The 21478-nt window shown below is 39.3% G+C and overlaps 1 protein-coding gene and 1 pseudogene across 1 annotated transcript in view; one reads left to right on the top strand and one right to left on the bottom strand.

Annotated features, from left to right (window-relative positions):
* The window catches only part of ANKRD55 (ankyrin repeat domain 55), a 110493-nt gene extending 94931 nt beyond the window's left edge, over positions 1-15562 (bottom strand). Inside the window, 1 exon segment of the mRNA XM_078153194.1 lies at positions 15072-15562. Coding sequence (XP_078009320.1) covers positions 15072-15111 — 40 coding nt within the window. The 5' untranslated portion in view covers positions 15112-15562.
* Positions 4808-8800, top strand: LOC110215912 (peptidyl-prolyl cis-trans isomerase-like 4 pseudogene; annotated as a pseudogene).
* Positions 15563-21478: the final 5916 nt, after the last annotated feature.

Genomic DNA, 21478 nt, shown 5'->3' with positions numbered 1-21478 from the left:
TATAATCTCATTTTGCTTTCTGTGCCTCGCCTCTCTCCTGCTAGAAGTGTAACCTGAGGAGCAGATGCCCCTTCTCCTGAGATTGTAATAAAAAGTAACTTTTGCTTCCACCTTGAAAAGTCTCTGAGTTTGAGAGTCACTATCTTTTCTTCCTCAGTATACAAAGAAAAGGGCCAGCTGTTATGAACCTTAAACAAAATAAAACAAACACTCCCCTGCCGTAATATTGTTTAAGATGATGCACAATCAGGAGAAAAATAAAAATAAAAACCAATCTCAATGCATTTTTTGTTCCAATCATTAAAGTGAGGGTTGGTGGGCTGCATCTTGTTATGATGATCTGAAATAAATGATTTAAAGGGCAAAAATAACAAAAATCTGAAGAAGATGTGCCAGAGGAAGGCCACGGTCAGAGTAACCCATCTTTCTGCTGGACCCCAGTGTGTTGTCATAGTTGTATTGTATTTGAAAAATCAGTGGCCAAAAAAAGAGGAAAGCAATTCTTTCTAAAGGCTGTCTCTTTTAGCTACCCAGGATAACAGAAAAACAAGCTTCCTACCACACTGAGTAATGACAGCTGCTCCCAGAGGAGAGCAACCTGTTTTCTGAAGCTTCTGAAATGGAGCCCAGCCCACTCGACCCCCTAATATTTGTTTGCATTAGCTCCCCAACACATTTATAATTCAGCATCACTCCCTACGTTTGTCTTCCTTTTCCTAGGATCATAGTTTGCTCTAAAGCCAAGCTACCATGGAGACTGGATCAACTTCCATCCTGATAAAGGTTAGTCTGTCACATTTTGAGCTGTGATGGTTTGATAATTCCTGACAACAAATGATTGCAGAGCTCTCTTTGAGCTCCCTTCTACATAGAGGACCATTTGCATTCCATCCTGTTAAAATAAGCATTGAACCTCTTGGTTCATTCATATGTAGCATTTGATCCATATTTTCTTTTATTTAAAAAAAATCAATTCATTCTGCAAATATTTATTTAGTTCCAGGCATTGTATGAGAGGCTAGATTACAAAGACAAAAATGAGACAATCCTTGTCTTCAAAGAGTCTATACAGGTAAGAAAATGCAACGTGAATAGAAAAGACATTTTGATAGAAGAGGTGGGAGCTCTGAGCTAAGAGGGAAGGTAAAAGGGAGAGTATGGTATGTATACAGAGGTGAGAGATGTTTCTGCAAGTGTATGGAGATGGGATACTGAATGTCATGAATGGGGAAGAGTGAGTAGGCCAGGTTAGCTGGAATTTGGCATGAGAAAAGAATAAATAAGCCTGGAAAGGTAAACTAAAGCCAGATTATAAAGCATTTTAAATGCCAGAAGAGTTTAAATTTTATCCTAGGGGCAAGAGGGAGCCACTGAAGCTTCTCGAACAGAAGAATGACATAGACCTGAACTTTAGGAATATCAATTTGGCAGCTTGTGTGGATGATGAATTAGAGGAGGAAGAGAAGAGAGAAGGACAAACACAGCTTAGGAAGAAAGGTTTGTAGATGGAAATGTGTGTGGAAGAAACCTTTGAGCTTGAGTCCTAACTTTATCACTAAATCATAGTTACCCTTTCTAAACAAGTTACCCAGCACCGCTAGAGCTACTGATAACTTGATTATAATTTCAAGTAGTTTCTGCTTAGCCTACCAGTGCACTACTCCTCAAGATGGGAGGTCAACTCTTATGGACCCCCAGTTTGGTTAAGAGTAAACTTGGAAAGTAATTGGGGTCTAACTATTGTTCAAATATTCTGAAGAGAGTCTGAGGATTGTAGGAGTGTGTGGAAGCCAGCTTCTATTGACTCTGTAGTATCTATTGTTAAATTTTCAGAGTGAGCATTTACACTGCAAATATTTATAAGTACTGCAAATCAGGGCTTGATTTATTGTTTTGTTGATTGCCTAGACTTAAGAAAGTGATGGAGAAAAGGTTAATGAAGCATATTAAACATAAAAGTGTGGCAGGATTTTAGAAAGCTGGCTGTTAAACATTTACCAGCATGCCCCCAGGATAAGCTGCTTAATCACCCACTAGTTAACTAAAAATCTATCAGAAATCAAGTCAAAATAAAGTCAAGTTAACAAATATTTAAATGCCCACTGTGTGCAAAGTACTGCAGTACTTTGCAATGGGCATTGTGGGACATTCAAATTTGAGACATGACATAGTTGTTACTCTCATGGAGCCTAGTGGAGGAAAAAGACACATACACAAAAACCTGCAATATATAATAATACCTAAGTGCATCTGATGCTCTGCTAAAAAGTCTTCTTCTGATTCCTCATTGTGGACCAACGATGATCCTGAGTTCTGAAAGGCTAAGGCAAAAAGAGAAGTCTATGGTGATATGGAAAACATTCCCAATAAGTTCTTGAGATAGGAAATTGCCTATCTCACCTCATAGAACTCTGTTTATTATTTAGTATTATTTTATAACTTATTTATTTGTTATACCATTTATAAAATATATTTATATGCAATATAGCATACATGCGCAGCATTTATATTTATTATAGTATATTATTATGTTTATATGTAACAGTTATATTTATATGCAATGTACTATATGTAATATAATATTAATATAGTGTTTGTGATATAATATTTTTGTTATAATAAAGATAAATAAAATAATACAATAAAGACAAATAAATATAAAATATTCAATAATACAATATAAACATTTTATTGATATGTTAATAATATAAACAAATATAAATATAACATAATGTAATAAGAGGAAATTAAAAATTCTCATGACAATGGTAACTTCTGTTGAGTTGGAAAGGACCAGTCACAGACTTTGTGTCAGTTGTCTAAACAGCAGCATCACTAAGTTTGGAAAGCCTCACTTTTGAAACTGGCCAATCAATGGGTAATAAATATTTTTAGTTATGCTAACTCATGAAGATTACCTGCTAGAGTAGTAGAAGATGAGTGGGTCTTTGAAGGTACAAATGACCCTGCAACGGGTTTAAATGTCAGTAACAAGTCAAGCAAGCAAGCATTTATTGAGCATCTACTATGTGCTAGGCACTGTGCTAAGTGCTGGGTATACAAAGAAAGGCAAAAAACAATTCCTGCCCTCACAGAGCTCACAGTCTAACGGGGGAGACAATGTGCAGACAACTATGTACAAACCAGCTATATACAGGATAAACTGGAGATAATGTCAGAGAGAAAGGCTTCTTGTAGAAGGAGGGGACGAAAGCCAGGAAAGCCAGGATTGGAGATGAGGAGGAAGAGAATGTCAGGCAAGGGAGATAACCAGCAAAAATGCCTGTGGTTAGGAAATGGTGTATCTTGTGCTAGCAACAGCAAGCCAGGAGGACACTGTCACAGATCTCAGATTATGGTGGGGAGTAAGATATGAGAAGACTAGAAAGGTCGGAAGGGCTTTAAAAGTCAAACAGGATTTTATATTTGGTCTTGGAGGTAATAGGGACCCACAGGGGGGTTATTGATTAGGGGGATGACATAGTCTGATCCGGCCTTACGATCACTTTTGACAGCTGATAGCAGGACATCTTGGAGTGAGGAGAGAGGAGGCAGATAGATTAACCAGTAGGTTATTGTAATAGTCAAAAAGTGAGGTGCTAAGGGCCCACAGTGGCATAGTTACAGTGTCAGAGGAGAGAAGGGGGCATATGAGAGATATGGCAAAGGAAGAAATGAGAGGATCTTCTGTTACCTTTGATCATAGGTTTTATAGCTGGAAAGGGACTTAGAAATTAACTAAGTTCACACTTTCATGTAACATATGAAGAAACTCAGGGATAGAGACCAGAAGTGACTTGTTCAAGATTACACAACAAATAATCATTCAAGCCAGGATTTGAACCCAGACTCCAAGCCCAGCGCTCTTTCCAATGCATCACAAATAGCTGGGTGTATTAAAAATGTGTATTAAAATTGGTTGGAGGAACTGGGGATGCTTAGTTTGGAGATGATTTGGAGAGACCAGTTAGTGATCATCCAATCTCTGAAGGACTGTGATGTGGAAGAGGATTAGTCTTCTCCTACTTGGCCGTAGAAGGAAGAACTTGGAGCACCTAGTGGAATTTCAGAGGGACAGATTTAGGCTTAATGAAGGAAAAACTTCATAACAATTAGAACTGTCCAGAAGTGGACTTTCTGCAGGGGCAGTGAGTTCTCCCTCACTGGAGCGGGGTTGAAGCAAAGATTGGCTACATTGTGGAGGCAACTTTTGGCCAGGTACTGGTTGGATTGCATCCCTGATCCATTAGATGAAGAAGCCCTGGGAAAACTCAAACCCCTTGAGAAAGAAGCTGAGTCCTCTGTCAGAATAACACCAAGCTGTAGCAGCCCACAGCCCCTTTTCAAAGGGGAAAGAGTGTGAATAGCCTCTTCTTCCTTTTGACTCTTCCCTTTCCCCATTAACATGAACCAGCCCCAGTCCACAATGCCTTGTCTTTCTAGACCCAGAGAAGAACCCTATAAAAACCCAGACTTCACTGGTTAGGGAGAGGATGCTCCATTTCCTCTAGGGACCCACCAGGTGCCCCATTTCATTCCATATTCTTTCTGACTGCCTTTTGTTTTGTGAATGTAAGCTGTTTCTTTTTACTAAACTATTGGTATTCCCAACCTTCCTGAGTCTGTACTAAGACACATAATCTCTCTTTTAGAGGAACCCAACAATGTCCTTCCAAATATGGAGTATTTCTGAATAGGCCAGCTGGTGTTCTAGTTGCCAGGCTTGGAATTTCAAAATCAATTATAAAATTCTCCAAATCTCTCATGGTTTGCATTCCAGGAACAGAAACATAGATCTTGTTACACAATGTGGTAAGGGTCTGCTCCAAATTAATTCTCCTTTTTTTCACATCCTCTGCCTGCTCTCCCTCAAGGTCCTTCCTTCCTCCCCTTGCATTTCATTTACTTTCCTGTCAATGGACATCAGGTGATCATACCAGATTTGCAATATTTGCCTTTTCAGCAAGGAGTAAATCTGGATGCTTCAAATGCATGCTCTGATTGACTCTTCCACCTGGATAAAGAGTTGAAATGCAAAGCCAGCACATCTATGAGTGGAAGCTTTTAAAAAACCATGATGGGGACATCAGCTTGATTTTTTAAGTGTACGTGCCGCATTCATTTAATCCATCAATAAGCTTTTCTTCAGCACTTACTGTGCGCGCTTCTCAGTGCTGGGCATACAAAGTAAAAGGAATGGAGCACTTCCTGCTCTCAAGGGGTTTACAAGGTTTAAAAGAGGAAGACAAAAATAACATGTGTGCTCTGTAAGTATATATATAGAATAAATATAAAGAGAATAGATTAAAATAAATTTGAAGTAGCTAAAATCTACTTTGAGAGGGAGGATACTAGACCTGGGAAGAATCTGGAAACGATTTCCTGTAGAAGGTGGAGCTTGAGTCTCATCTTAAAGGAAGAGAAGAACTTTATGACGGTAAGGAAAGAGTGCATTCCAGGTACAGAGGAGACAGCCAGTGCAAAGGTAAGGAGATGGGAAATGCGGTGTCATCATAGGGCAATGAAGGTCAATTTGTCTGTCTCAAAGACTGTGTGTGCAAATAAAATCGAACGAAGCTGGAAAGGTCAGTTGGAATCAGATTATGAAGGGCTTTAAAAACTAAACTGAGAAGTTTGTATTTTATCCTCAAGTCAGTAGGGAGCCACTGAGAGTTATTGAGTGGGGGAGTCATATGGAAGGGAAACCAATGAAGTGATTGCAATAATCCAGCTGAAAGGTGTTAAGGGCCTGAAAGATGGTGTCCATGTGAATGAAAAAAAGGGGACCAGTGGAAGAGGGGTTGTGAGGAATGCCATTTGTTTTCTGACTGAAGTTCTGAATGAATTTTACTGATGAAAGGAAGTCAAGATATTTGAGGCATAACAATGTGGGATTTAGGATTGCTGGTCACCCTTGAATTTTTACTTTTCTCCTTTCTTACCTGTTTGTTACCCTGGCAGTGGAGGGCAGAAACACCTCTTCAACATCTCTCAGCTCATCTATGAAGGCAGCATGGCACCCCCAATTTCCACTGCTCCCCATGAGAGGTTCATTCTGACTCCAAAAGATTCTGCAGCAAACCTGGGTCTGATGGGACCAGCCCCATGGCTGTATGATTTCAGCGTGGTCTAAGCCTTGTTTCCCCAGTTACTCCCTGATGCCTAAAATCCACTCATCTACCAACCTCCTCTTTAGCCTTAGCACCAATGTTTGAATTGACTTTTGGTTTTTTTTACAATGAGAGGTTTTAAGATTCAAAGTCCAAATTAACTTAATTCACATTAAGATGTAAATTACTAATACCAGATTATTTCTTGGGAGCAAAATAAGGAAGGGGGCCAGAGGAAAAAATATGTTACTATTGAAAGGATAAGAGTATGCAAAAAGAGAGGAAGCCAGAAGATAAACTTGGTCTATTTCACAATATCTTAATCATTTGAGTATAACTTTCCTGGAACATTTAGCTAATAATTCACTTTTATATAGCACTTAGAGATTTGCAAGACACTTTCCAAGGGACCCCACCCTGTGAACTAGTTAGATGAATTATTATCCCCTTTTACAAATGAGGAAACTGAAGATCAGAGATGGAATATCATACAGAGATGGAATGCAAATCTGGTCTCTTGACTTTAAAGCTGGGGCCTTTTCCTCTAGGTTGTACTACTTCTAAGGTATCCTGGGTCACTACTTTGGTCTCCTGCTCTGTATGTCTTGATCTAAGTTCCCTCAAAGGCCAACCTAAGTAAAAACCAGTAGTTTGGGAATAAAGAGAATGATAATAGCTGACATTTATGTAGTTAAAAATGAGCTCCTTGACTCAACCTTATATAGTCAATCAATATTAGCCCCATTTTATAGATGAGGTAGCAGACTCTCAGAAGAGTATTTGTCCTAGATCACCTATCTGTCTAGTCTTCACTAGGATTCAAATCTTGGCCTTTTGACCCCAAGTTCAGTTGTTTTTCTGCTGTCTCAATCTACCTCCCATTAAGAAGAGAATTTTTCTGGTTGTCTCTTCTGCATATCATTGAAGAAGAGGCTATTTTGGTAGTGGAAAATTGAAGAAAAAATAAAAAAGAATTCAGACTATAATGAAAAACTCTCTGCTTGTGGTGAAGACAATGTGAGTCAGGGTTTTCTTAGTACAAGATGCCAACAGCCTTTGGAGTCACCCCCACTTCACCAAAGTCGCCTGGAGTCCTGAGAAAGAATAGCTGCCAATGAAATTTTTGATTTGTTCCCCTGGACTTATTCAACCTCTCTCCACATGGTTTGGGGGGAAAAGAGGGAGAAGTGCTGGACTGGGAGTGAAAAGACCTGGCTTCTAGCCCTGGCTCCGCTACTTTTTAGTTGTGTTCCTTGGGGCAATCCATTTCATCTCTCTGCCCTGTAATTCAATAAGTATTTATTAAATGTTGACTAGACACTGGTTTGGTGCTGGAATACAAAGAAAAAAAACCCATTTTATGTAAGGAAAGCACAAATATACAGATATATGCGGCAGGACATTGGGGACCTATATCCCCTATGCCTTCTGATTCCCCAGGGTTTGACTAGCTCCCCTGGAAAGCCAAGCAATGATGACTGAAAAGCTAGCCTCCATTACATCTTAAGAATGGGAGAAGTCCAGGGAGATGAGTGAGATGTGAGGGAGAAGAGCTATAGCAAGGGTGACTTCCTCTGAGAAAGTGAGGGCAAGGTAGGATGAACAGTTTGGAGACCTTTGCATGGAATTTGGCATGAGTTATCCTACACCACCATTATTGCTTCTGCCACTGGGGACAAACCACAAGGGACTGGGCAGTGAAGTGAGTTTTGAGACACGAAGACACTAAATCTGTAACAGTTTTGTGAAAGCCAAATGGAACAGCTACAGAGTAGTTGAACTGAGAACAGAACTGGTGAATCCAGACTTGCATATTCTTTCACTCACACTCCTGTTGGAGACCACTTCGGGAGATATTATTGTTGATTTGTCTATAGTAGAGGAGTGGCCTCAAGCTTGCTTGAATTTTTTGAAGTTGTGCAAAATAAAGTACTACAACTATTGTCTCATTCATAATGTCCAGAGATTTTATTATACCAACTGGTGGTCCTATGAGTTCTGGCCATCAAGGAAAGTCAGTCTTTGTGGAACCATATGGTGATCAAGCAAGGCTTTTTGAGGCAGAAAAAAGACAAGAATTAGGATATCGTAGCTATAATGAACAATGGCAGTGATGAACATGGTTCTCAGTTTCTTATTACCTCAGGAGAAAATCTAGATTACCTTGATCAGGTGTCCATACAGTGTTTGGTGAAATAGCAGGAGGAATGGGTGTGTTCAATTAAGTGGATGAGACTTTTATTGACAAAGACTTTGTACCTTATGAAGATATCAGGATAAATCGTACAGTGATTTTAGATGATCCATTTGATGACTCAGCTGGCATACCAATTCCTTACTGATCACCAGAACCAACCAACGAATAACTAGATAGTGACTGAATAGAAGCAGATGGAGAAATTGATGAGTTCAAAGGGAGATCAGCTGAAGAAACTGAAGAAATAATGGCTAAGGAGGAAAAAAAAAACCCTTAGGTTATTCTTTTAGAAATGGTGGGAAATTTACCAGATGCAGATATTAGACCTCCAGAAAATGTCCCATTTGTGTGCAAGCTGAATCCAACGACCGCAGATGAAGATCTGGAAATAATATTCTCAAGATTTGGGCCCATAAAAAACAGCGACGTTATTCGTGACTGGAAGATGGGAGAGTCAAGGATGAATAAAACTCAGACATCAAACAAAATATGATCTTACGTTAGATGAAGAGGCAGAAGACTCTAACGCAAGTCGCTCACTCTTAAGTAAAAAACATGAGAAGAAAACTCATCACTGCTCTGAACAGTAAAAGATTCTAAGCATTCCAACTGGGAGTGGCATCACAGGGGCTATGAAGAAGAGAATTGTAAGGAGAAGCAAAAGAGTAAAAATGGGGGAGATCTCAAAGCCACAGACACAGGGGATCTTGGGACAGATGTCTACTACAGTAACAGTAAGTCTAAACACTGAACAGAATCCCGTGGAAAAGAAAGGGATAAAAAGAGAGACAAAATCAAAAGTCCAATGAAAGCCAGTGATAATGAAAGACTTAAGTACAGATGAAGGAAGACACATCAGAGAATAGCTTATATATTTTCTCTAGTGTAACTTATGCTAATAAAGGATTTGTACAGACCCAAATCAAAGCACTCAGAGACTATCCTTAAGTTTTACTTGCTTAAGTAAAGTTTTACTTGCTTATGGAAGCACATAGACATTTTCAATTAATACGAAGTATATAGGACAGTGAAAGTATTAATACAAGATTTAAATTTTTTTCTTTGGTATGTTAACTAATTTTTTGTTCTTCACTCATTCAGTTGTGTCCAACTCTCCATGACCCCATGAACCATTGTATGGTAGGCCCTTCTATCCTCTACTATCTCTTGAAATCTGTTCAAGCTCATCTTCTTTGCTTCCATGACACTATCTATCCATCTCATCCTCAGCCATCCCCTTCTCCTTTTGCCTTCAATCTTTCCCAACATCAAGATCTTTTCCAATAAGTCCCATCTTCTCATTATGTGGTCAAAATATTTAAGCTTCAGCTTCAGTATTTGACCTTCCAGTGAATAGTCTGAATTAATTTTTTTTAAGTATTCACTGATTCCATCTCCTTACTGTCCAAGGGACTCTCAAAAGTCTCAACTAATTTAGTTGTTAATAATAATAGTAATAATTTACATAGTGCACACATGCCAGGCATTGTGCTAAGTTCTTTACCATTATTTCATTTGATCCTTACAACAAGCCTGGAGAAGTGGTGCTATTATTAGTCCCATTTTATAGATGAGTAAACTGAGACAAATAAGGTAAAGTGACTTGCCCAGAGTCACACAGCTGGTAAGTGTCTGAGGCCAGATTTGAACTCCAGTCTTCCTGACTCCTTGTCTAGAGCACCATCCACTGTACCACATAAATGGTATGGATATGAAACAAAAGGGAAATAAACAGTTCCTCCCCTTGAGGACTTTACAGTCTTGTGAGAGTGAACATGCACACACATAAACATATACAAAATAAATATAATGCAATTTTGGCAGGATGGAGTAGTGGTTGGAGGGAATCAGGAAGGACCTAATATAGTAGGTAGCAATTGAAGTAAGCTTCGAAGCAAACTAGAGATGCCAAGAATAAAATGAAAATGGAGTGCACTGTAGGCTTGGGAGTGGTAACAGCCTGGATAAAGGCATGGAGGTGGGACATGAAATGTTGTTTCTAAGGAACAGCAACAGTCTAGTTTGGCTGGACCTTAAAGGGTGTGGAGAGGACTACATGTAAAATAGGTCCAGAAAGGTAAGTTGTGAAGAACTTTAAATACCAAACAGGTTATGTCTCTCTTCTGTCAGTTTGAAAGGGCTGATGTAGAGAGGGATACACAAACTCATGAAAGGTCAGTTGAGAAAGTAATCCCAGACACTATTCTCCTGAGCACACAATTCTTTGTGAATGCCCTTGCTGTAAAATCTCAGAAAGTTCCTGGTCTGCTGAATCTTCTCATAAATTGTGAAAAAGTCAGATTGCTAACATCAGAAAAACCTCAGTCCTGTTGCTAGGGACCTGACTATCTCCACTGGAGTGCTGCAGGTGATGAGAAAATGGCTTTAGATGCATCTTCTGAACAGCTATGATTCTCCCAGCTATGTACCCAAGCCATTCTTCTTTGTAGGCCTCTATTATAATTACATTTTGTGTATAATTTTGGCCCATCAAAAAATTAAATAAATATTTTATTCTCATAGCAACCCTGTGAGGTCGGTGCTCTTATTATAACTAATTAATAGTCATTGACATTTATATGGAGCTTACTATGTGCCAGGTGCTATTATTTTCTTCATTTTACAGATGAGAAAATCCAGGTGAACAGGGGTTAAATGTCTTGGCCAGGATCACATGGCAAGTAAGTGTCTGAGGCTAGATTTATACTTAGGTCTTCCTAACTCCAGGCCAACCACTCTATCCACTGTGCCATCTGGCTGCCCCAAGTGCTCAGTGGGGAGAGATAGTAAGAGATTAACTGTTGGCACTTTCCCAGCATGGAGTTTCAGCTCTGTATAGAAGAGAGAATCATTGATTCAATATTTTATAGCATCCCCAAAGTTTAGACAAAGGAGGTGGATCTGGATCAGTCCTAGACAGAAAAAGCTAAACAGCTTCCACCGGAGGGAAGTTTGTAGGTGAACTAGAATTAGTTTTTCCTAGGTGATTGACTCAAGTACTTCCCCTTTCCCATGATTTCTTCCCATAAGCGGGTTTGAAATAAAATCCATCCCCTGAGAGGCAGAGTCAAAGAAGCAACTAGACACTCTAAGGGAAGCCAGAGGAGCTAGGGGAAAGGGGATCCCACTCACAAGATGAGGGTGAGAAAGAGGGAGTAACTTGACCCTTGCTCAGGACTCAGGTACTTACCTTCTATTCTACAGAGCTGTTAGATAAATAAATATAAATATAAACAAAGTAAATATAAGGCAATTTGTTGAGGGGAGGGAAAGAAGAGGCAGTGGTAGGTGTGGAAATCACAAAGGTGCTTGTGCTATGCTTTGAAGGACAGTAGATGGTGATTTCTCTCAGTTTTATCCTATATAAAATGAATGAATCTGGCTAGAGCAATTAATTCAATGAAACAAACAGTTATTAAGTGCCTTCTCTGGGTAAAGCTCTGTTCTGGGAGCTAGAGATATAGAAACTTTAAAAAAAGGACACCTACTTGCTTCAAGTAACTTATATTTACTATAGGACCTTGCATTCTCCTTGGATAACCTCTAAGGTCTCTATATGAATCATATGGCTCCCAGAATATGAATGCTTTACACATACTTACAAAATGAAGAATGACAGTCTAGTACATATTTCACACTGAATTTCTCCGTGGACAATTCATATTTTAGAGAAATTTGCCTGTGTTTGTCCATTTGTGTAATTGTGTTAGGATCTGAATTCTATTTACTACCTTTGCCACCTAAGCTCTCTGACCCTCAGTTTCCTCATCAATAAAATGAGGATCGTAATACTTAACACTACTTAATTCACAGGGTTATTATGAGAAAAGTGCTTCGTAAACCTTAGCCCTGTTACAGTGGCCCAAAATTTTCCCAACAAGTTAAAAAGATTAAGGAGATAACAGAACAACTCTGCCAAGGTACCATTTAGTTTGGGATTTTTCCTGGGTACTAAACCCTGGAGATCTGGAAAAGGCTAACTAATCCATTAGCATAGGGGGAGGCAATTTGTAATAGCTAAGTCAGGGGTGAGGAACCTGTGACTCCAAGGCCACATGTGGCCTTCTAGGTCCTTGAGTGTGGCCTTTTGGTTGAGTCCAAGTTTTATAGAACTAATCCTTTTACTCAGAGGATTTGTTCTGTGAAGTTTGGATTCAATCAAAGGGGTGCATTTGAGGACCTAGAAAGCCACACGTGGCCTCGAGGTCACAGGTTCCCCACCTCTGGAAGGGTTAAGAAAGGGCTATGGTTTTCTCAACTGGAAGATCTGAATCATAGCACATCAGATCTGGAAGAGACCTATTCTAGACCAACACTCTCAGTTGATGGATGAAGAAATGGAAGCCCAGAGAGTAAAGTTACTTGTCCAAGGACACACAGGAAGTTAGTGGTAGAAATGGGTGTAGAACTCAGGTCTCCTGATTCCCAAACCAGAGCTTTTCCTACTGTACTCCGCTGCTGGAAGACAATAAGGGGAAAAACCATGTGACTATCAGGTGTTTTGTTGTTGTTGTTGTTGTTGTTGTTGTTTTGTGTATGTGAGATGATGCTTGAAATTTCTAGTTTTCATGAGGTCAGTAACAATTCCCTAAATTAATGCATAGAAGAAAGCCATGAAATTCCTCACCGGATTGTATAGTTCTCCAATCTAATTTTTGCTGCCAGAAGAAGTTTTTTTAGTTTAAGCAGATTTTCTGTTCTGCGGCTTTCTGATAGTAATGATATGGCTCTTGGTAAGATGAACCAGGAGCTGTATGAATGTTGTGGTAAAAAATCTGAATGTAGAGTAAAAAGACCAGGTTAAGTTGTGGTTTTGCTACTTGACTGATAAATGACCTGGTATAATAATAATAATAATAATGATGATGATGATGATGACTTTTGGGGATCAGATCTGTGATTTCCTTGGTATGAGGAACTCCTGTTATGGAAACTCCCTCTGCTGAGGCAAATCTGCAGCTACTTTGCAAGTAGTAGTCTTTTGGAGTTGCCTGGGGACATTGAGAGGTTAAGTGATTTGCAGAGAGTCACACAACTAGCATAAAGGCAGGACTTGAATCCTGGTCTTCATGATTCAGAGGCTTCCTATCTATCCACTGCATTATTATTCCTCTCACCTGATGTTCACAGTATACTTTAAAGTTTTCAAAATTCTTTATATGTTATCAGTTTACCCCTCTGGGTCTTGGTTTCCTCATCTGTAAAATGATGATCTCTCAGGTCCCATTCAGTGCTGACAGAGTGTGATTCTTTCATCTCTATTATGGACATCTCCCACAAAGTAATAAGCCCCCAGCAAAGCATTAATGTTCAAAGGTTTGCGGTGTGGGAGGCAATCACAAAACTCCCCAAACTTACTCCCCCCGGAAAAAGAAAACAAATGTTAATGTGGGAGAAGAAAACGTGGTTGCATTTAGCTATTTAAATATGAATCTCATGCCTGAAAAAAGCCACTCATTAAATCTTATGGTGCTGCTACCATATCACATGACAAATCTTAGGAGCTTATTGGGTCATTATGCCATGGGCTGGGAGGGTGGTCGTGGGAGGCTCAAAGAGAAGAGGAGGGAGGGGAGCAGAAATGCAATGTATTCTTCAAGATTGTTTATAAATCCAGTCATTGTCCTGGCCCTTAGCAGCCTCATTAAGCAAATTTCAATGAACGAAAAGACCCCAGGATCTCAGAGGTACATCCCGCAAAATACCCAGTAAGTTATAAAGAGGGGCTTAGACAGCAGACATAAAGAAGAGTCTGACTAAGTGGATTATATTTATATTTACAGAATGGAAATTTCCTGCCTCATGCACAGATAAAAGGTACATTGGAATTAGAAGAGTATAATAAGCATATGCTACTCATCTATACAAAACGTACAAGTATATGCATATATATAAAATCAACACTATGCATATGAAATATAAACAGTATTCTAAAATATACAAAAACCAAATTTAGAAAATATGTAACACATAATATATACATCCATAAAATATATGTAATCCATATAGATACTACATGTATATATATATGTATATACTCTCTCTCTCTCTATATATATATATACATACTCTATAATCAAATTATTTTATAAGGGTAATAATGATGTATCTGTATTTCCACAACACCCCCTTCATATAAAAATTGTCTCCTTTATGTGTAAGTGGGATCTACTCCATGACAGTAAAAGAAATAATGATCTCTGTAACAGGTAGTGTAGCCCCTAGGGGAAAGTTTCTTTTAACAGTACAGATTTGGATGACAGCCATTCCGAAAGGAAACTAAAAATTAACAACATAGCCACCAAGTTTAAATCTTGGTTTCATAGAATACAAAATGACGTGAGTGATCAGTCCTGTTTCAATTCCTTGTCCTAATTGCTTTTTTCTTTTTTTTTTTTTAAAGGTATTAGTGAGATCTAATGGGAATACAAATAATGTTACCTGAAGTGTGTTGGTACCTTGCAATCCCAGTTCTCAAAACTGGTAGAGAGGCTGCTGTTGGTGCAGCAAGCACAATCAGATCATGATGGACTTTGTTTTTCTTTCCTGAATAATTGTCAGGGAAAAAACTAACCTTTGGGACACATCTATTCCATAGCACGTTAAGTGCGTATGTTACCTTCCCCTCTGCACCCAACATGCACACACACTCTCATTCAAATAGCCTTACAATTATAATCCCTTCCAGCTATATTAGGGATGTTGAGGATCAGTAGATTTTATTTGTTTAAAAAAAAAGGAAGAAAAAGGAAAAACAAGCTTACCCTTTTGCTGATCAAACATAGAAGAGGTGCTAAAATCCATGGTGTCGTAGATCAGACTGGCTTACCATTCACACTGGGCAAAAATCATCTTCCAGGTCTCTAGAATGGAAAAAAACCACACTGCACCATCGCACACGTTTGAGCCCATAGAACACTCACTGATAGCTGTGGCCAAATCCTCTCATGTGAAAATTTAAACATGTGCTGCAGCTTCAGGTTGTTGTCAAGGCAAATCAAATGGACCAGGTATAAGCTGCCAAAGAAATACTGGCATAGTGATAGAGTCTCTTTGAATGGTCTCACTGGATAGCTATATTAGCATGAGTGTGTGTGTATGTGTGTGTGTATGTGGGGGATGGGGAGAACGACCCCCGAATCCTCCAGTGTTATATGTGGGGGGACAATCTGTCTTTTATCCAGGCTGGGGAAGATGCTGCAGGTCACCCTGCATCAGCAGCATGAAGGCTGTTTTAAACAAACAGAAATCTCAGTTGGTGAGTGAGGATTCACAGTGCCACACGGAGCATGTGCAAGACTGCCAATGCAGTTCGGATACTGATTTACTCCTGGTTGGATGCAAACGGCATTCAGAGTGCAGCGTGCTCAGCGAGCACTCTCTCAATGGACTACAATGTAAATATTGTGGCATCTGGGAAGGCCATGTGTGAAAACACTGACCTTCATCTACCAACCTCCTCTTTAGCTTTAGCAGCAATCTTTGAATTATGGGAGAAGTTGAACAGGAAAGGAGGCAACCTTTATAAAAAATCACATTTCAGGGTTCAGAGATAAATTAAAGGGATACCCTCAAATGCTGGGGACTCGTCTGACACATTCCAAATAGCCCTACCATATTGTCTACTCTCTACTACTCTTAGAGACAATGATGGTGATCGCCCTCGGCTGTGACAGTTCAAAGAGCAAATAATTCATTGTAATGCCATCAGGAACAACAATGCAGTGTGATTCTTTAACAGTAATGTCCAGGCTGAATTCAATGCTCTACCAATCCACTCTCCCACCTGCAGTCCCCAATCTTGTGACTCACTGATTTTCACAAAATCACAAACAGACCTGGAAGAGTTTTGGGGACCATCTTGCCTAACCTGCATGGGAACAGGAATCTCCCTACAATATCCCTGACAAATACTTAGCCAGCCTCTTTTTGAAGACCTCCACTGGTTGTGGCAGGGACCCCACTGTCTTCTGAGGTGCACATTCAGCTTTAGGATTCCTCCCATCCCTAGAGTGCTTTCTTTTGCATGGAGTCAAAATCTGCTCTTCTGCAGCTTCTAGCCAGTGCTGCTAGTTCTGCTCTCTGGGACAAAAAACAAACCCAAACCCTCTGGAGGCATGTCTTATTTTATGGCACTTCACTTTATTGTGCTTTGCAGTTATTGCATTTTTATGAATCAAAGGTTGTGCAAGTCTATTTGTGTGGTTTTCCAACAGCCTGTTCTCACATCATGTATCTATGTATCATTTTGGTAATTCTCTCAGTATTAAAAACTTTTTCATTATTGCTCTATCTGTTATGGTGATCTTTGGTGTTACTATGAACCACACCTATATAAGACGGCAAGCTTAATTGAGAAACGTTGTGTGTGTTCTGACAGCTCCACTAACCAACCATTCCCCTTCTCTGTCCCTCTCCTGGAGCCTTCCTATGTCCTGAGACACAACAATATTGAAATTAGGCCAATTAATAACCCTACAATGGCCTCTATGTGTTCAAGTGAAAGGAAGAATCAATCCATGGGGGAAACTTCATTGTTGTCTTATTTTAAGAAATTGCCACAGCCACCCCACCCCTCAGCAACCACCACCCTGGTCAGCAAGAAGCCATCAACATCCAGGCAAGACCTTCCACCCACAAAAAGATTAAGACTCACTGAAAGCTCAGATGATGTTTAGCATTTATTTTATTTTATTTTTTATTAATTTATTTTCAGTTTTCAATAATCACTTCCATATGCTTTTGAGTTTTAAATTTTCCCCCCCCCCCCCTACCTCCCTAAGACGGCATGCAATCTGATATAGGCTATACATATACATTCCTATTAAACCTATTTTCACATTAATCATGTTGTAAAAAAGAATTGAAGCAATAGGAGGAACCACAAGAAAGAAGAGACAGAACTGAACAGAAGGAAAAAAAATAGCAAATAGTATGCTTTGATCTGCATTCTAACTCCATAGTTCTTTCTCTGGATGTGGATAGCATTTTTCATCATGAGACTTTTGGAGATCTTCGCGTTGCTGAGAAGGGTTAAGTCTATCAATATTAGTCATTGCACAACTTGGCTGTTATTGTGTACAACGTTCTCCTGGTTCTTCTCGCTTCACTCAGCATCAGTCCATACAAGTTTTTCTAGGTTTTTCTGAAGTCTGCCTGCTCATCATTTCTAATAGCACAATAATATTCCATTACATTCATATATCACAACTTGTTCAGCCATTCCTCAATTGATGGGTATCCCCTCAATTTCCAATTCTTTGCCACCACAGAAAGAGCTGCTAAATATTTTTGCATACGTGGGTCCTTTTCTCATTTTTATTATCTCTTTGGAATACAACCCTATAAGGGCTGCTATTGCTGGGTCAAAAGGTACGCACATTTTTATAGCCTTTTGGGCATAGTTCCAAATTGCTCTCCAAAATGGTTGGATCAGTTTACAACTCTAACAACAATGCATTAGTGTTCCAATTTTCCCACATATTCTCCAACATTTATCATTTTCCTGTTTTGTCATGTTAGCCAATCTGATAGGTGTGATGTGGCACCTCAGAGTTGTTTTGATTTGCATTTCTCTAATCAGTAGTGACTTACAGCATTTTTTCATATGACTATAGATGGCTTTAATTTATTCACCTGAAAACTGCTTATTCATATCCTTTGACCATTTATCAATTGGGGAATGACTTGTATTCTTATAAATTTGACTTAGGTCTCTATTTTAGAAATGAGGCCCTTATCAGAGACACTGGTTGTAAAAAATCTTTCCCAGTTTTCTGCTTCCCTCCTAATCTTGGTTGCATTGGTTTTGTTTGTACAAAAACTTTTCAATTTAATGTAATCAGAATTATCCATTTTGCATTTCATAATGTTCTCTTCTCCTGTTTGGTCATAAACTCTTCTTTGTCCATAAATCTGACAAGTAAACTATCCTTTGCTCTCCCAGTTTGCTTATAGTATCAACCTTTATATCTAAATCATGTACCCATTTTGACTTTATTTTGGTATATAGTGTAAGATTTTGGTCTATGCCTAGTTTCTGCCATACTCTTTTCCAGTTTTCCCAGCAGTTTTTGTCAAATAGTGAGTTCTTATCTCAGAAGCTGGGGTGCTTGGGTTTATCCAACAGTAGATTACTATAGTCATTGACTACTGTGTCTTGCATACCTAACCTATTCCACTGATCCACCACTCTCTTAGCCACTAGTACTTTTGATGATTACTGCTTTGTAATATAGTTTAAGATGTAGAACAGCTAGGCCACTTTCCCTAGCATTTCTTTTCATTAGTTCCCTTGATATTCTGGGCCTTTTGTTCTTCCAAATGAATCTTGTTATTTTTTTCCCCTAGCTCTATAAAATAAATTTTTGGTAGTTTGTTTGGTATGGCACTGAATAAATAAATTAGCTTAGGTAGAATTGTCATGGTTAACATTTTTTTTAATCAATAAAGTATTTTTTAAAGTATATACATTGGGTTTTCAGGCATAATAATATTGCATACTTAATAGACTACAGTATATCACAAGGGTAGGAAACCTGAGGCCTCTAGGCCACACGTGGCTCTCTAAGTACTCAAGTGTGGCTCTTTGACTGAATCCAAACTTCACAGAACAAATCCCCTTGATAAAAGGATTTGTTCTGTAAAACTTGGACTCAGTCAAAAGGCCGCACCCAAGAACCTACAAGGCCACATGTGCCCTTAAGGCTGCAGGTTCCCCAACCCTAGTATAATGTAAACATAACCTTTATAGGCACTAGGAAACCAAAAAATCATGTGACTCACTTTATTGTGGTGGTCTTATCTCCAAGGTATGCTTGTATTATATTATATTAGAAAGCTAATTGAAGACAGTTATTATATCTCTTCTAAGCAAGAGTAAGTGTGTGTGTGTGTGTGTGTGTGTGTATATATATATATATATATGTATGTGTATATATATATACATATATATTTGAATTTGAATTTTTTATTTTTCCCCAATTATGTGTAAAAACAATTTTTAAAATTTGTTTTAAAGCATTGAGTTTCAAATTTTTTCCTTTCCTCCCCTCACACTCCCTCCCCCATTGACAAGGCAAGCAATTTGATATAGGTTACACATGTACAGTCATGCAAAACATATTTCCATGCTAGTCATGTTGTGAAAGAAAACACAGACAAAAAATCCCCAAGAAAACCAAGAAAAATAAAGAAAAATTATGCTAAGCAAGAGTATATTGGTAAATGTTTGAGGAAGTATTTTCTCCAGTGAGCTTTTGGACTTCCTCTTCCATTTGGCCAATTCTGCTTTTGAAGGCATTCTTCTTTTTCCTCATTGGCTTTTTGGACCTCTTTTGCCATTTGGGTTAGGATATTTTTTAAGGTGTTATTTTCTTCAGTATTTTTTTGGGTCTCCTTTAGCAAGCTGTTGACTAGTTTTTCATGATTTTCTTGCATCACTCTAATTTCTCTTCCCAGTTTTTCCTCTATTTTTCTTACTTGCTTCTCAAAATCCTTTTTGAGCTCTTCCATGGCCTCGGACTGATTCATATTTTTCTTGGAGGCTTTGGATGTAGGAGCTTTGACTTTGTTGTCTTCTTCTGGTTGTATGTTTTGATCTTCTTTGCCACCAAAGTAAGATAATATAGTCTGACTCTTTTTGCGCTGCTTGCTCATGATCCTGGCCAATTACTTGAGTTATAGACTCTTTGTTAAGGTAGGAGTCTGTTTCCAGTGTGGAGAATGTACTGTCCCAAGCTTCAGGGGTTTTGTGCAGCTGTTTTCAGAGATACTTCTAGGGACCTGTAAATTTTCAATTCTTCCAAGGTGGTATGATCAAAGGTGAGGTATTTACTACTTTCCTGGCTTGGTCTCTGGTCTATGAGTGACCACAAGCATTCTTTTCTGCCTTGGAACTGTGAGGAGGATTCTCTCTGCACCTCCAACACAAGCTTCACTCTGTCAGTGCTCCTCCTTGCCCCAGGACCACTACCCAGAACTGTGACCCAGATCCAAGTATGAGCAAAGCAAGAGGATTCTGCCTCAGTGCCAGCAAAGAGAACCCTGCAATCCCCCTCTGGTCAGTCACGTGACCTCCCCTCCATCTGTGGGCTGAGAGCTCCAGAAGCAGCCACCAGTGCTGTGGCAGGACTGGGGCCAGACCAAGCTCCTTTCTCACCTAGGTCCAACAGACCTTTCCTACTGACCTTCTACATTATCTCTGGCATTTGTGGATTGAGAAGTCTGGAAACCACCACAGCTGCCAGTGATTCAGTCCCCTGAGCCCTGCTCCAGGTTCACTGAGGCCTGCTCTTTGCCTGCAGGGCCCATGCTGAACTACACTCCTCTCCCAGCCCAGCCCAATAGACTTTTCCAATCAACCATCCAGGTTGTCCTGGAATGGAAATTTGTTTCACTCTGTCTTTTTGTGGTTTCTGCTGCTCTAGAATTTGTTTAGGGCCATTTTTTTTATAGGTATTAGGAGGGATTTGGGGGAGAGCTTGAGCAAGTCACTGCTTTTACTCTGCCATCTTGGCTCCACTCCTATTGATAAATGTTTAACAACCAGCTCTCTGGGGGAGAAAAGAGTTTAGACTATACACTTCTAACTTTAATCTGCTTTATTAACATTTTCTCTGTCCTTTAAGTCTAGACAATCAACAGAACAATACATTACATCCAGCTCTGATTTGCGGCCTTGCTGACTTCTGAGATGTATAAATGCTTATACTGAAAATTTAACAATCTGCTTTCCTGAGTCAGTCAGTCCTGGCTGCCCTACACTCTTGACTTAGAGTCATAAAAAATGGGTTTTAGTGGCTGCTCCTGAGCCTTCTATCATCTGGTCTAAACATCTTCGTTCCTTCAACCTCTCTTTATGGTTTTTGAGACCCTTCACTGATGATAGTTTCCACAGTGGATAAAGTCTTGGACTTGGAGTCAGGAAGACCTGAATTTGTGTCCTGCCTCAGATACCAGCTTTGTGGTCTAGGGCAAGCCACTTAAATTCTCAGCTTCAGTTTCCTAATCTGTAAAATGTGCATAGTAGGTGCTTAATAAATATTGGTTGAGTTTGGGATGGATGTGGTTTTAGTGCCAGCTCCACGATTTCACAGCTATGGGGCCACAGTTAAGTCAGGTAAGCTCTCTGAGTCTCATATGTAATGAAAGTGAAGAGTCAGAGCACTCC

This window comes from Phascolarctos cinereus, unplaced genomic scaffold (assembly GCF_003287225.1).
Source record: "Phascolarctos cinereus isolate Bilbo 61053 unplaced genomic scaffold, phaCin_HiC Scaffold_4;HRSCAF=312, whole genome shotgun sequence".
In the NCBI taxonomy this organism is placed as follows: Eukaryota; Metazoa; Chordata; class Mammalia; order Diprotodontia; family Phascolarctidae; genus Phascolarctos; species Phascolarctos cinereus.
This window is presented reverse-complemented; position numbering and strand designations above follow the sequence as displayed.